Genomic DNA, 16,086 nt, shown 5'->3' on the forward strand with positions numbered 1-16,086 from the left:
TGGGGCAACGCCATGGACTTAATCTGGGAAGCTGGCAGAGACCCCACCCACCAACCTCCCACCTGGTTAAACACCATTTCCACCACCAAACCCGCCTTGGGGGAAGACACAAGATTCCACCCTGGGCGAATGAGAACTTGGACAAATCTGAGCTGATCAAGGAAAGTCAGCATGGATTTGGAAAGAGTGGCTCATGTCTAATGAACTTAGTTGAATTTTTGATGGGAAACTAAGGGGCATCAATTCCAGGCAGCATCCAATAAGATTCCACACAAGATGAAGTTGAAAAAAGTGAGCATGTTGAATTGAGAGCAATGTATTGACATGGGTAGGGAACTGGTTAGGGAATAGTGCTAAAGAGTGGGGAGATTGGGTATGTACTCACATTAGCTGGATGAGACTAGTGACAGTCCCAGGAATCTGTTCTGGGGCCTTAGCTTTTCACTGTATTTAGCAATGATTTTGATGAAAGAATAAAGAGTCCTCAATGTAATGTAGTATTGAGCGATATAAAGCACACAGATCCTTGTTCACATTTGGTTAGCTAACCCAGCTGAGATGGCCATAATTATGACACGATTGACCAGAGTGCAATGGCAGAAGGAGAAATGCTCTGCCTGACACTGTGGGCCAGGGAATGTCACGTGAAGACAGGGTCATTCTCTATGGAAAGGTTTTGTCCCTGTACAAATGCGCTCGTGATGTCAAGATCATACAAGAAGATTGGGCAGTTGGCAAGGACACAGGAGGATGACTGCCACCTGTGGAACTATGTTGTCTATAAATCTCTGCCTTTGAAGGGGAGGGGAAAAGACTAAGGGGGGGGAAAGGATGAAGTTGTAACGTAATGTATGACATGTCTTGATTGCAGCTGTTTGACTATATTGTGGAATGCATCCTTGACTTTCTGGAGTATATGGGAATAAGAGGCACACGGCTGCCCTTAGGCTTCACATTTTCCTTTCCCTGTGTACAAAAGCAATTGGATCAGGTAAGTTCATACAATGTTGTCGGCGATTTATCCCCTGCAGTTGTAAGAAAGAGAAGGTGCTGTGTTATTAATCTAGTATTAAACTATGGAATAACCATCACAAAATCATGAAAGATGAGAAATCCCATTCAGCCATTCCTACATCCCTCATTCACAGTCTCTGGGGAGGGATGTTGCAGGATGTCTAACTTTACAGCTCATTCCAACTTTTGGTGACTTTATGTGAAAACAAAATTACTAAAATCAGTCTCAAGTGTGGCTTTGAGCAACTTGAACCCATGTTTTAGTAACATGCTCCAGAACTTGCCTCGTCCCTAACCAAGCTGTTCCAGTACAGCTACAACACTAGCATCTACCTGGCTATGTGGGAAATTGCCCAGGTATGTCCTGTATACAAAAAGCAGGACAAATCCAACCCAGCCAATTACTGCTCCATCAGTCTACTCTCCATCATCAGTAAAGTGATAGAAAGTGTCGTCAATAGATTATTTCTGGAATACTTTGTCTTGCTGGTAGAAGCAATAAAGTTACAAAGGTTGAATTTTCCTGGCCATTTGAAGATGGTGCCGCAAGGCAGAAGGAGCTGCAAAATTGGGGAGGAAGATGTCGGAATGAGAGCTTTATGCCAGGTCCAGATATTGCGAATGGTGACAGGATGATGTTTCACCACCACAAAATTTGAAATGGCAACAAACTTTGATTTTCCAAGAGTTTTCAGATTTGCCCAGTCTGCACACAAACCACTACAATTCAGCACCTCGCCAGGTATAAGGAGCAGGTGGCAGGTAAGTGCTGGCTACAGACAACAGCCTTCAGGAATCCTAGCAAACCCTGGCAGAGAGGGTGGAACAATGTGGGCACTGGCAGAGACAGAGGGGAGCAGGAAAGGTGCTGGAGCTGTCAAGGGTACGACCAGAGTGGAATATCAATGCTGGCACTTGTGTGGATGGAAGGAGGAATGGAAGGAGGCCCTGGACACTGGGTGAATTCACAGGCCATGGACCTCATTCACTCAGCTCTCGGCTCTTCCAGTGAGGAAACGCAGCAGAGAGGGAGAGAGCTGCAGCAATGGACAGTGGGACAGCAATAACCAGGGGGACAGAATTAACGCCTGCCTTGGGGAAGTGGAGGAGAAAGGGCAGAAGGACATGCAAACAGCCTCCTGCACAGAGAGGAAATTATCCACAACAAAGGGTCTAAAGACTCTGGATCAGCTACCTCCAGATGTTGGAAAAGCAGTGTCATCAAAGACTGTACCTCCCCAGAGAGACATCACTGACCTGTGCCCCATGCTGGAGAAAGAGCTGAGCCCCATGGGAGTGGTGGCCATCCATTGCCAGTGGCACCAATGGTCACTATGGCACTGAACTTATTCCAGGGATCCACTGGACACTTATGAGGGATCTCCAAGTTTGCGACTCATCGCTACATCAAGGTGGCCACCAATGTCATCTTCAAAAGGGCTGGCCAGTATATGTACATTTGTAACAATAGGGGCAGGCAAGCTGACAGAACCTTTGGGTTCAGGGTCATCGCTGAACTCCTCCAGACACAGGCTGTCACCAACCGCACACACGTGGCCATCAACACTCCCACAGACCAGGCTGCCTTCATCAACAGGAAGGGCTTCTACCATTCCAGGTTTATGCACAGTTCCTGGGAAGCAGCCATGAAATCTACATACTAAGGCATTCCTACTTCCAGATGGACATCCTTTTCAGATCCCCCCTTGCCCTCAAGGATGGATAGCAGGTGACAAAGTTGATCCACTGAAAACGTGGCTACCAGTGCCTGTGAGGAGCCCCCGCACTGTTACACCTGCCATGGCAAAACTCAAGCAACAATTGAGCAGACTATAAGGATTCTCGTAATGCTTTCAGATGTCCAGTCAAATCTGGTGGATCTGACCTAATATTATGCCCAAGAAAGGGTCTCCATATCATTCTGTATGCATTTCACCGGAGCACTGGGAGCCTTTTTAAGATGGCATCAGCACTCCCAGTGACATGACTTCACACCGGCTCTGTGAGCCACTGGATCTCTCCCAGTGACATGACATCACACCGACTTTGTGACCCACTGAATCTCTCCCAGTGACATGACTTCACACCGGCTCTGTGAACCACTGGATCTCTCCCAGTGACATGACTTCACGTCGGCTCTGTGCCCCACTGGGCCTCTTCCAGTGATATGACCTCACACTGGCCCTGTGCCTCACTGGATCTCTCCCAGTGACATAACCTGTCACTGGCTCTGTGCTTCACCACACCTCTCCCAATGATGTGATATTACACCACCTCTGTGCCCCACTGGACGTCTCCCAGTTGTGTGACCTTACTGCCTCTGTAACCCACTGGATCTCTGCCAGTAATGTGACCTCGCATGGCCTCTGTGGCCCACTGGATATCTCCCAGTGACATGACCTCACACGGCGTCTGTGGGCCACTGGATCTCCCCCAGTGACATGACCTCACACCACCTCTGTGCCTCACTGGATCTCTCCCAGTGACATGACCTCACACCGGCTCTGTGCCCCATTGGATCTCTCCCAGTGATGTGACCTCACACTGCTTCTGTGCCCCACTGGACCTCTTCCAGTGCCATGACCTCACACCACCTCTGTGCCCAACTGGATCTCTCCCAGTAACGTGATCTCACACCGCCTCTGTGTCCCACTGGACTTTTCCCAGTGATGTGACCTCACACTGTCTCTGTGACCTACTGGATCTCTCCCAGTGACATGACCTCACACCGGCTCTATGCCCCACTGGATCTCTCCCAGTGATGTGACTTCACACTGCCTCTGTGCCCCACTGGACCTCTTCCAGTGCCATGACCTCACATCGCCTCTGTGTCCAACTGGATCTCTCCCAGTGATGTGATCTCACACCGCCTCTGTGCCCCACTGGGCTTTTCTCAGTGATGTGACCTCACACTGCCTCTGTGCCCCACTGGACCTCTTCCAGTGCCATGACCTCACACAGCTTCTGTCCCCAACTGGATTTCTCCCAATGATGTAATCTCGCACCGCCTCTGTGCCCCACTAGGCTTTTCTCAGTGATGTGACCTCACACTGCCTCTGTGCCCCACTGGACCTCTTCCAGTGCCATGACCTCACACAGCTTCTGTCCCCAACTGGATCTCTCCCAATGATGTAATCTCGCACCGCCTCTGTGCCCCACTGGACTTTTCCCAGTGATGTGACCTCGCAGTGCCTCTGTGCCCCACTAGACCTCTCCCAGTGACATGACTTCACACCGTCTTTGCTGTCTGCCCCCCTGAGCGCAAACAGCAGCAGTAAAACAGGCATTGCCAAAAAATTCCACTCAAAGTGTTTGTTTAATGTCGCAGCCTTTCCCTTATCCTCCTATTTTTTTTTAAATTCATCTATGGAATGTGGGTGTCACTGGCTGGGCCAGCATTTATTGCCCATCCCTAATTGCCCTTGAGATGGTGGTGGTGAGCTGCCTTCTGGAACCGCTGCAGTCCATGTGGTGTAGATACACCCACAGTGCTGTTAGGGAGGGAGTTCCAGGATTTTGACCCAATGACAGTGAAGGAACGGTGATATATTTCCAAGTCAGGATGGTGAGTGACTTGAAGGGGTACTTCCAAGTGGTGGTGTTCCCATGTGTCTGCTGTCCTTGTCCTTCTAGATGGTAGTGTTCAAGGGTTTGAAAGATGCTGTCTAAGGAGCCTTGGTGAGTTTCTGCAGTGCATCTTGTAGATGGGACACATTGTTGCCACTGCGCATCGGTGGTAGAGGGAGTGAATGTTTAAGGTGGTGGATGGGGTACCAATCAAGTGGACTGCTTTGGCCTGGGTGGTGTTGAGCTTCTTGAGTGTTGTGGGAGCTGCACTCATCCAGGCAAGTGGCGAGTATTCCATCACACCCCTGACTTCCGCCTCATAGGTGGCAGACAGGCTTTGGGGAGTCAGGAGGTGAGTTATTCTCTGCAGGATCCCCAGCCTCTGACCTGCTCTTGTAGCCACAGTATTTATATGGCTGGTCCAGTTCAGTTCCTGGTCAATGGTAACCCCCAGGATGTTGATAGTGGGGGATTCAGCAATAATAATGTTATTGAATGTCAAGGGGAAATGATTAGATTCTCTCTTGTTGGAAATGGTCATTGCCTGGCACTTGTGTGGCACGAATGTTACTTGCCACTTGTCAGCCCAAGCCTGGATATTGTCTCAGGTCTTGCTGCATTTGGACATGGACTGCTTCAGTGTCAGAGGAGTTGTGAATGGTGCTGAACATTGTGCAATTATTATGGAAGGAAAGTCATTGATGAAGCAGCTGAAGATAATTGGGCCTAGGACACTATAATTGCCTCTGATGGGCCCATGTTTATTTTTAGTAACCCCTTCCTATTTACATACCTATAGAAACCTTTACAATCTGTTTTTGTGTCTCTTGCATGCCTGTTCTCATATTGTCTTTTCTCTTTCCTTATCAATATCTTGGTCCTCCTTTTGCTGAATTCTAAAATTACCTTATCCTCAGGCTTCCTAAACTATAAACAGAAAGTCCTGGAAATAGTCTGCACGTCTGGTGGCATCTCTGGAGAGAGAAACAGAACTAATATTTCAGGCCTGTGACCTATCATCAGAACTTACTGAAGTTCCTAGCCTTCTTGCTAACATTTTAAGCCTCTGCCTTTGACCGAAAACTATCTTTAACTCTTTTTGTAGCCATCGTTGGACTACTTTTTCTGTGGGTTGTTAGTGCTGTTATGTCAATAAGACATGAAAAGAAATCAAAACTGTGTATATCAAAATTTTATTCTTTTATGCTACTTTTAAAATGGACTGTTGCTGAACCACAAGATGTCTGCTACAGGTCACATGATTCACAAGATTGGCCATCTGTTCTAGAAGCTTCCAACAGAGATTATAAGAACAAAAGATTTCAACTCTCATCCTTGTGGAATTTCGCACCCCATTGTAATTATATCACATTATAGTCACGAAACAAGAAGACTAACTAACTCCCCCAGCCAAGATGATAACAAAGATAGAGACATCAAAACTCATTGTACCTGAAGAAGTTTTAACAGCTGCCATTTCACTCCTAAGGGAAACAATGGATTTTGGCCATAAACACAGAAACTGCTTGCAAGGCTACAATTAACTCATTAATGGACTACGTCACATGACCCTTCTAGCCTTTTAGAGTGTTTTAATATTATATTTCTAACCTCACAGCTCAGTCTGCTGATTTAACAACAACCAGAAAAACACCAGCAGATCTCCAAGCTGACAAAACAGCTGGCCACCATCTCTCAGCTCCTCGGAGCCTGTTTGATTTTAAAAGTCTTTGATCATTGGCTACCAGTGGTCTAAGCACACAAATCCCATTGTGCTATATCGACATTTGTTTCAAGGATTTTCATGTTGCTATCTCCAACCAGGAATTCATCAGCACTGAACTCCACCATGAAGGAAACATCCTCTGGAATTTGGCTTTTGCCAGATGTTGGAAATCACGTGAACTAATATTTATTTCTGTGGTTCTTTTATTGTTATTATCCATAGTTCCAAAAAGTCCCTCTTTTCTATCCTCCCTTCCTATGGTTTTGAAAGAGAAACAAGCTAACCCTCTGAGTTAATCATAATGAAAGTTTGTTGTGTATTACCTATAAGGTTGGATCACACAAACTGAGGGTTTGGGGAAAACACACCACAGCCTATTTAAAAAATAATTCAAAACACCTCTGCTTACGGATGGACAGGGAGAGGATAAAGAAGTTCAGTGTCTGTCTCTCCTGTCCATCGCAGTATCCTAAAGGAATATATATTTATTGCAAATCAGATATCAAAACTTGAAATGCTAACCATTTCTGGTCTACCACCATATCTTTTAATGTAGTTTCCCAATCAATCACACCTTTCTCAATTTTACCTTTTCATTCATTTCTATTTCTTCAGATGAACTGCTTTGTAATTTTATTGTATCGCTTTAAAATTTAGGAAGTCGATTCAGTGAATGTTTTTTCGCAGCAACTTCTTCCAGGTGCCTCTCGTTGTTTTCACTGTTAAGTTCATCTATGGGAGACATGGCTGATGATTCCTTTCCCATTAATACAGGCCAATGGTTTTTCAGGGATCGACACAGGGGAAGTCAAAATAATTCCTAGCCTTGGTAATCAATCCACCTGCCTATGCGTTTATGTGCAGCAGATTACTGCATTCTCACTACCTCTCCAGTAGCAGCCTGGAAGAAGTTGCAGCAGAGACTTTCACAACCGAATCCAGCAGAGCGCAGATCTGCAACAAACTGCCATTACAATCTGAGCCTCAGGAAGCATCTCTTCTTCCGAGAAGCCAAGTAAACTGAGTCTCTGTCTGTCAACCCGATTCCTGGGGTGTGCACCCCATAACCTCAGCCACTCCCCTGCTTAGCTCAGATACTTGTTACTTCACCCTCTAGCTAGCTAGTAATACCAGCCTGCCATCTTCTCCATGGAAACTGTTACTACTCATGTTAAAATTTAGCAAGTAATGTACTAGGGAGTTATTGCTCAGCAGTCCAATCAAGAGGGGACAGCCCATTGTGAAAGTTGTTTATCCCATTTGCTTTTGAAAGTTGTTCCTGAGCCTCCTTCCACAGGGTTCCAGGCCCTACACTCCAGACGAGAGAAACGTGCCAGATCATTTCTTTTCCCTCATATCCCTGCAGCTTCTCTTGCTGATCACCTTCAATCTGTGAGTTCTGGTTAATGATCCTTCTGCCATAGGGAACAGATTCCCCTCGTTTATTCTATCATAACCATTGATGATGCTGAACCTCTGTCAAATCTCTCTTGAACCGTATCTGATCTAAGGAGAATAATCCCAGTTTTTCCAATGTCTCAACATAGCTGAAATCCTCCTCCATCCTAGTGAATGTCGTTTGCACCTCTCGATGCCTTGAAGTCCTCCCAGGTGTCTACAATTGAACACAAACTCCAGATGGACTCTAATCAAAGTTTTACAAAATTAAGCATAATTCCTTGCTTTTCTACCGTGTGCCTCTATATATAAAACAATTTTTAAAGCCTCCTCAACTTGTCCTGCCATCTTTAAGGTTTGTGTATGTTCATACTCATCTCTCTCTGTTCCTGCTTTGTTTCTTCCCTTTTCTCAATCTTAATACCAAAATCAATCACTTCACAATTCTCTTGTGTTAAATGTCTTCTATCATCTATTTGTCCATTTCAACAGTCTGTCTATGTCCTCCTGGAGTCTATTACTATCCTCCTCACTTCATTACATTCCTGAATTGTGTCTCATCTTCACCCCATGAACCAATGTCCTGGACATTAATATATATCAGAAAGAGAAATGGTACTACACTGACCCCTGGGGGATACCATATGTATTACACATTTCAGTCATCATGACTGCTTTCTGCCCCTGAGCCAATTTCATATGAATACTGTCACTATCACTGCCTCTTTAATTTTATGATCTTTAATTTTCTTAGCAAGTCTATTATGTGATACTTTGTGAAACACCTTTCAAAAGTCGTCCATAAAGACATCATCAACTCTCAATATCCTGATCAACGCTCTCCATTATCTCATCTAAAAACTCAACCTACTCAGTCAACCGTGATTTACCTTTACAAATATTCACACTAGCTTTCATTTCTTAGCCCATATTTTTCCAAATATGTCAAACAGTTTTGCCCAGTGTTATTGTTGCTAAATAATAACATTAGGCTGATGAGGTGTAACCCTCTCCCCATCTTTTTGAACAAGATGTAATATTTGGATTCCTCTAGTCTACTGGCATCACCCCTATATTAAAGGAAGATTGTGCCCAGACCTACCGATCAAGTGGCTTTTCTACATCCGAGCGCTGCCAGTCTGGTGGGATTTTTAATGATCTCTGGTGCTGCTCCAGTACATAACGTTCCTGTATTCTAAAGTGGAGCAACATTATTCTTATTTGACCCAGACAAGTTTATTTTATTCCTATATATCCACAAGTGTTTTGGTAAATGAATGTATTGTGATTTTAGGGCATTCTCATTAACTGGACCAAGGGCTTCAAGGCCACTGATGTGGAAGGAAAGGATGTTGTTGCTCTACTGAAAGAAGCTATTCAAAGAAATGGAGTGAGTATTAATGAACACAAGTGTTAGTGAGCTGAAAAAGCAGTGATTCCTAAAACGTTTGATTTTCCTGTGCTGCTTCTAGGAAGTGAAGTTGGATATCGTAGCAATTGTGAATGACACAGTGGGAGCTATGATGTCTTGTGCGTACGAGAACCCTAACTGTGAAATTGGAATGATTGCAGGTATGATTTTGTTCACTTCTTTTTGTTATTGTTCCAGTATGGGACTTTTCTAGCACATAAAACCTTGCATTGCCAACTGCATGACCTTTGGCTGCTATAGTCCTCATCACAAAACTATTGAGATGGTGATTCTGGGGCACAGGCCTCAGCATAAGGAGCTAATGTTACACGTCACTGCACCAAGTTCACTGGTGGGGTCAGGTTGGAGAGTGGGGGGAATTGGGGATCAGTGAGTCTTGCAGCGTGTGATCAGGGAATTGAACATGTCTCAGAGTGAGTGATCAGGGAATTGAACATGTCTCAGAGTGAGTGATCAGGGAATTGAGCACGTCTCAGAGTGAATGATCAGGGAATTCAACAGGTCTCGGAGTGAGTGCCCAGGGAATTGAACATGCCTCAGAGTGAGTGATCAGGGAATTGAACATGTCTCAGAGTGAGTGATCAGGTAATTGAACAGGTCTCAGAGTGAGTGATCAGGGAATTGAACATGTCTCAGAATGAGTGATTAGGTAATTGAACAGGTCTCATAATGAATGATCAGCAACTGAACATGTTTCGGAGTGAGTGATCAGGGAATTGACCAAGTCTCAGAGTGAGCGATCAGGGTATTGACCATGTCTCAGAATGAGAGATCAGTGAATTGAACAGGTCTCGGAGTGAGTGATCAGGGAATTGTACAGGTCTCGGAGTCAGTGATCAGGAAATTGAACATGTTTCAGAGTGAGTGATCAGGGAATTGAAAATGTCTCAGTGTGAGTGATCAGCGGATTGAACAGGTCTCAGAGTGAGTGATCAGGAAATTGAACATGTCTCAGAGTGAGTGATCAGCGGATTGAACAGGTCTCAGAGTGAGTGATCAGGGAATTGAGCAGGTTTCAAAGTGAGTGATCAGGGAATTGAAGAGGTCTCAGAGTGAGTGATCAGGGAATTGAGCAGATCTCAATGTGTGATCAGGGAATTGAACAGGTCTCAGAGTGAGTGATCATGGAATTGAACAGGTCTCGGAGCGAGTCATCAGGGAATTGAACATGTCTCAGAGTGAGTGATCAGGGAATTGAACATGTCTCAGAGTGAGTGATCAGGGAATTGAACATGTCTCAGAGTGAGTGATCAGGGAATTGAACATGTCTCGGAGTGAGTAATCAGGGAATTGAACAAGTCTCAGAGTGAGTGATCAGGGAATTGAACAGGTCTCGGAGTGAGTGATCAGTAAATTGAACATGTCTCAGAATGAGTGACTGAGTGATCAGGGAATTGAACAGTCTCAGAGGGAGTGGTCAGGGAATTGAACATGTCTCAGAGTGAGTGATCAGGGAATTGAACAGATCTCAGAGTGAGTGATCAGGCAATTGAACAGATCTCAGAGTGAGTGATCAGGGAATTGAACATGTCTCAGAATGAGTGATAAGGGAATTGAACAGGTCTCGGAGTGAGTGATCAGGGAATTGAACAGGTCTCGGAGTGAGTGATCAGGGAATTGAACAGGTCTCGGAGTGAGTGATCAGGGAATTGCGCAGGTCTCAGAGTGAGAGATCAGGGAATTGAACGTGTCTCAGAATGAGTGATCAGGGAATTGAACAGGTCTCAGAGTGAGTGATCAGGGAATTGAACAGGTCTCAGAGTGAGTGATCAGGGAATTGAGCAGGTCTCAGAGTGAGTGATCAGGGAATTGAACATGTCTCGGAGTGAATGATCATGGAATTGAACATGTCCCGGAGTGAGTGATCAAGGAATTGAACATGTCTCAGAGTGAGTGATCAGGGAATTTAACCTGTCACAGAATGAGTGATCAGGGAATTGAGCAGGTCACAGTGTGAGTGATCGGTGAATTGAACATGTCTCGGGAGTGAGTGTTACCGGAATTGAACATGTCTCAGAGTAATAGATCAGGGAATTGAACATGTCTCAGAGTGAATGATCAGGGAATTGAACTTATCTCGGAGTGATTGATACCGGAATTGAACATTTCTCAGAGTGAGTGATCAGGGAATTGAGAATGTCTCTGTGTGAGTGATCAGGAAATTGATCAGGTCTCAGAATGAGTGATCAGGGAATTGACCATGTCTCAGAATGAGGGATCAGAGAATTGAACATGTCTCAAAGTGAGTGATCAGGGAATTGAACAGGTCTCAGAGTATGTATTCAGGGATTTGAACAGGTCTCGGAGTGAATGATCAGGGAATTGAACATGTCTCGGAGTGAGTGATCAGGGAATTGAACATGTCTCAGAATGAGTGATCAGGGAATTGAACATGTCTCAGAGTGAGTGATCAGGGAATTGAACATGTCTCAGAGTGATTGATTAGGGAATTAATCAGGTCTCGGAGTGAGTTATCAGGGAATTGAACATGTCACAGAGTGAGTGATCTGGGAATTGAACCTGTGTCAGAGTTAGTGATCAGCGAATTTAACATGTCTCCGAGTGAGTAATCAGGGAATTGAGCAGGTCTCAGAGTGAGTGATCAGGGAATTGAACAAGTCTCGGAGTGAGTGTTTCCGGAACTGAACATGTCTCAGAGTGAGTGATCAATGAATTCTGCAGGTCTCAAATTGAGTAATCAGGGAATTGAACATAAATCGGAGTTTTTGATACCGGAATTGAACAGGTCTCAGAGTGAGTGATCAGGGAATTGAACATGTCTCAGAATGAGTGATCAGGGAATTGAACATGTCTCAGAGTGAGTGATCAGGGAATTGAACATGTCTCAGAGTGAGTGATCAGGGAATTGAACATGTCTCAGAATGAGTGATCAGGGAATTGAACATGTCTCAGAGTGAGTGATCAGGGAATTGAACATGTCTCAGAGTGATTGATTAGGGAATTAATCAGGTCTCGGAGTGAGTTATCAGGGAATTGAACATGTCACAGAGTGAGTGATCTGGGAATTGAACCTGTGTCAGAGTTAGTGATCAGGGAATTTAACATGTCTCCGAGTGAGTAATCAGGGAATTGAGCAGGTCTCAGAGTGAGTGATCAGGGAATTGAACAAGTCTCGGAGTGAGTGTTTCCGGAACTGAACATGTCTCAGAGTGAGTGATCAATGAATTCTGCAGGTCTCAAATTGAGTAATCAGGGAATTGAACATAAATCGGAGTTTTTGATACCGGAATTGAACAGGTCTCAGAGTGAGTGATCAGGGAATTGAACAGGTCTCAGAGTGAGTGATCAGGGAATTGAACAGGTCTCGGAGTGAGTGATCAGGGAATTGAACAGGTCTCAGAGTGAGTGATCAGGGCATTAAACATGTCTCAGAGTGAGTGATGAGCGAATTGAACATGTCTCAGAGTGAGTGATCAGGGAATTGAACATGTCTCGGAGTGAATGATCAGGGAATTGAACATGACTCAGAGTGAGTGATCAGGGAATTAATCAGGTCTCGGAGTGAGTGATCAGGGAATTGAACATGTCTCAGAGTGAGTGATCAGGGAATTTAACCTGTCTCTGAATGAGTGATCAGGGAATTGAGCAGGTCTCAGAGTGATCAGGGAATTGAATATGTCTCGGGAGTGAGTGATCAGGGCATTGAACATGTCTCAGAGTGAGTGATCAGGGAATTTAACCTGTCTCTGAATGAGTGATCAGGGAATTGAGCAGGTCTCAGAGTGATCAGGGAATTGAACATGTCTCAGAGTGAGTGATCAGGTAATTTAACCTGTCTCAGAGTGAGTGATCAGGGAATTGAGCACGTCTCAGAGTGAATGATCAGGGAATTAAACAGGTCTCGGAGTGAGTGCCCAGGGAATTGAACATGCCTCAGAGTGAGTGATCAGGGAATTGAACATGTCTCAGAGTGAGTGATCAGGTAATTGAACAGGTCTCAGAGTGAGTGATCAGGGAACTGAACATGTCTCAGAATGAGTGATTAGGTAATTGAACAGGTCTCATAATGAATGATCAGCAATTGAACATGTTTCGGAGTGAGTGATCAGGGAATTGACCAAGTCTCAGAGTGAGCGATCAGGGTATTGAACATGTCTCAGAATGAGAGATCAGTGAATTGAACAGGTCTCGGAGTGAGTGATCAGGGAATTGTACAGGTCTCGGAGTCAGTGATCAGGAAATTGAACATGTTTCAGAGTGAATGATCAGGGAATTGAAAATGTCTCAGTGTGAGTGATCAGCGGATTGAACAGGTCTCAGAGTGAGTGATCAGGAAATTGAACATGTCTCAGAGTGAGTGATCAGCGGATTGAACAGCTCTCAGAGTGAGTGATCAGGGAATTGAGCAGGTTTCAAAGTGAGTGATCAGGGAATTGAAGAGGTCTCAGAGTGAGTGATCAGGGAATTGAGCAGATCTCAATGTGTGATCAGGGAATTGAACAGGTCTCAGAGTGAGTGATCATGGAATTGAACAGGTCTCGGAGCGAGTCATCAGGGAATTGAACATGTCTCAGAGTGAGTGATCAGGGAATTGAACATGTCTCAGAGTGAGTGATCAGGGAATTGAACATGTCTCAGAGTGAGTGATCAGGGAATTGAACATGTCTCGGAGTGAGTAATCAGGGAATTGAACAAGTCTCAGAGTGAGTGATCAGGGAATTGAACAGGTCTCGGAGTGAGTGATCAGTAAATTGAACATGTCTCAGAATGAGTGACTGAGTGATCAGGGAATTGAACAGTCTCAGAGGGAGTGGTCAGGGAATTGAACATGTCTCAGAGTGAGTGATCAGGGAATTGAACAGATCTCAGAGTGAGTGATCAGGCAATTGAACAGATCTCAGAGTGAGTGATCAGGGAATTGAACATGTCTCAGAATGAGTGATAAGGGAATTGAACAGGTCTCGGAGTGAGTGATCAGGGAATTGAACAGGTCTCGGAGTGAGTGATCAGGGAATTGAGCAGGTCTCAGAGTGAGAGATCAGGGAATTGAACGTGTCTCAGAATGAGTGATCAGGGAATTGAACAGGTCTCAGAGTGAGTGATCAGGGAATTGAGCAGGTCTCGGAGTGAGTGATCAGGGAATTGTACAGGTCTCGGAGTCAGTGATCAGGAAATTGAACATGTTTCAGAGTGAATGATCAGGGAATTGAAAATGTCTCAGTGTGAGTGATCAGCGGATTGAACAGGTCTCAGAGTGATCAGGGAATTGAATATGTCTCGGGAGTGAGTGATCAGGGCATTGAACATGTCTCAGAGTGAGTGATCAGGGAAATGTAAAGGTTTCGGATTGTGTGATGAGGGAATTGAGCATGTCTCAGAGTGAGTGATCAGGGATTTGAACATGTCTCAGCGTGAGTGATCAGGGAATTGAACAGGTCTCAGAGTGAGTGATCAGGGAATTGAACAGGTCTCAGAGTGAGTGATCAGGGAATTGAACAGGTCTCAGAGTGAGTGATCAGGGAATTGAACATGTCTCAGAGTGAGTGATCAGGGATTTGAACATGTCTCAGAGCGAGTGATCAGTGAATTGACCGGGTCTCAGAATGAGTGATCAGGGAATTGAACAGGTCTCAGAATGAGTGATCAGGGAATTGAACATGTCTCGGAGTTAATGACCAGGGAATTGAACATGTCTCGGAGTGAGTGATCAGGGAATTGAACATGTCTCAGAGTGAGTGATCAGGTAATTTAACCTGTCTCATAGTGAGTGATCAGGGAATTGAGCACGTCTCAGAGTGAATGATCAGGAAATTCAACAGGTCTCGGAGTGAGTGCCCAGGGAATTGAACATGCCTCAGAGTGAGTGATCAGGGAATTGAACATGTCTCAGAGTGAGTGATCAGGTAATTGAACAGGTCTCAGAGTGAGTGATCAGGGAATTGAACATGTCTCAGAATGAGTGATTAGATAATTGAACAGGTCTCATAATGAATGATCAGCAATTGAACATGTTTCGGAGTGAGTGATCAGGGAATTGACCAAGTCTCAGAGTGAGCGATCAGGGTATTGAACATGTCTCAGAATGAGAGATCAGTGAATTGAACAGGTCTCGGAGTGAGTAATCAGGGAATTGTACAGGTCTCGGAGTCAGTGATCAGGAAATTGAACATGTTTCAGAGTTAATGATCTGGGAATTGAAAATGTCTCAGTGTGAGTGATCAGCGGATTGAACAGGTCTCAGAGTGAGTGATCAGGAAATTGAACATGTCTCAGAGTGAGTGATCAGCGGATTGAACAGGTCTCAGAGTGAGTGATCAGGGAATTGAGCAGGTTTCAAAGTGAGTGATCAGGGAATTGAAGAGGTCTCAGAGTGAGTGATCAGGGAATTGAGCAGATCTCAATGTGTGATCAGGGAATTGAACAGGTCTCAGAGTGAGTGATCAGGGAATTGAACATGTCTCAGAGTGAGTGATCAGGGAATTGAACATGTCTCAGAGTGAGTGATCAGGGAATTGAACATGTCTCGGAGTGAGTAATCAGGGAATTGAACAAGTCTCAGAGTGAGTGATCAGGGAATTGAACATGTCTCGGAGTGAGTGATCAGTAAATTGAACATGTCTCAGAATGAGCGACTGAGTGATCAGGTAATTGAACAGTCTCAGAGGGAGTGGTCAGGGAATTGAACATGTCTCAGAGTGAGTGATCAGGGAATTGAACAGATCTCAGAGTCAGTGATCAGGCAATTGAACAGGTCTCAGAGTGAGTAATCAGGGAATTGAACATGTCTCAGAATGAGTGATCAGGGAATTGAACAGGTCTCGGAGTGAGTGATCAGGGAATTGAACTGGTCTCGGAGTGAGTGATCAGGGAATTGAACAGGTCTCGGAGTGAGTGATCAGGGAATTGAGCAGGTCTCAGAGTGAGAGATCAGGGAATTGAACGTGTCTCAGAATGAGTGATCAGGGAATTGAACAGGTCTCAGAGTGAG

The 16,086-nt window shown here is 44.9% G+C and overlaps 1 protein-coding gene across 1 annotated transcript in view; it reads left to right on the forward strand.

The window, feature by feature from the left end:
* The window catches only part of LOC144694990 (hexokinase-1-like), a 222,828-nt gene that overhangs the window by 134,525 nt on the left and 72,217 nt on the right, over positions 1-16,086 (forward strand). Inside the window, exons 11-13 of the mRNA XM_078565820.1 lie at positions 872-991; positions 9,000-9,095; positions 9,178-9,277. Of these exons, the coding sequence (XP_078421946.1) occupies positions 872-991; positions 9,000-9,095; positions 9,178-9,277 (316 nt within the window). The remainder of the gene's footprint in view (positions 1-871; positions 992-8,999; positions 9,096-9,177; positions 9,278-16,086) is intronic.

Source organism: Cetorhinus maximus, chromosome 20, assembly GCF_964194155.1.
Source record: "Cetorhinus maximus chromosome 20, sCetMax3.hap1.1, whole genome shotgun sequence".
Classification (NCBI taxonomy): domain Eukaryota; kingdom Metazoa; phylum Chordata; class Chondrichthyes; order Lamniformes; family Cetorhinidae; genus Cetorhinus; species Cetorhinus maximus.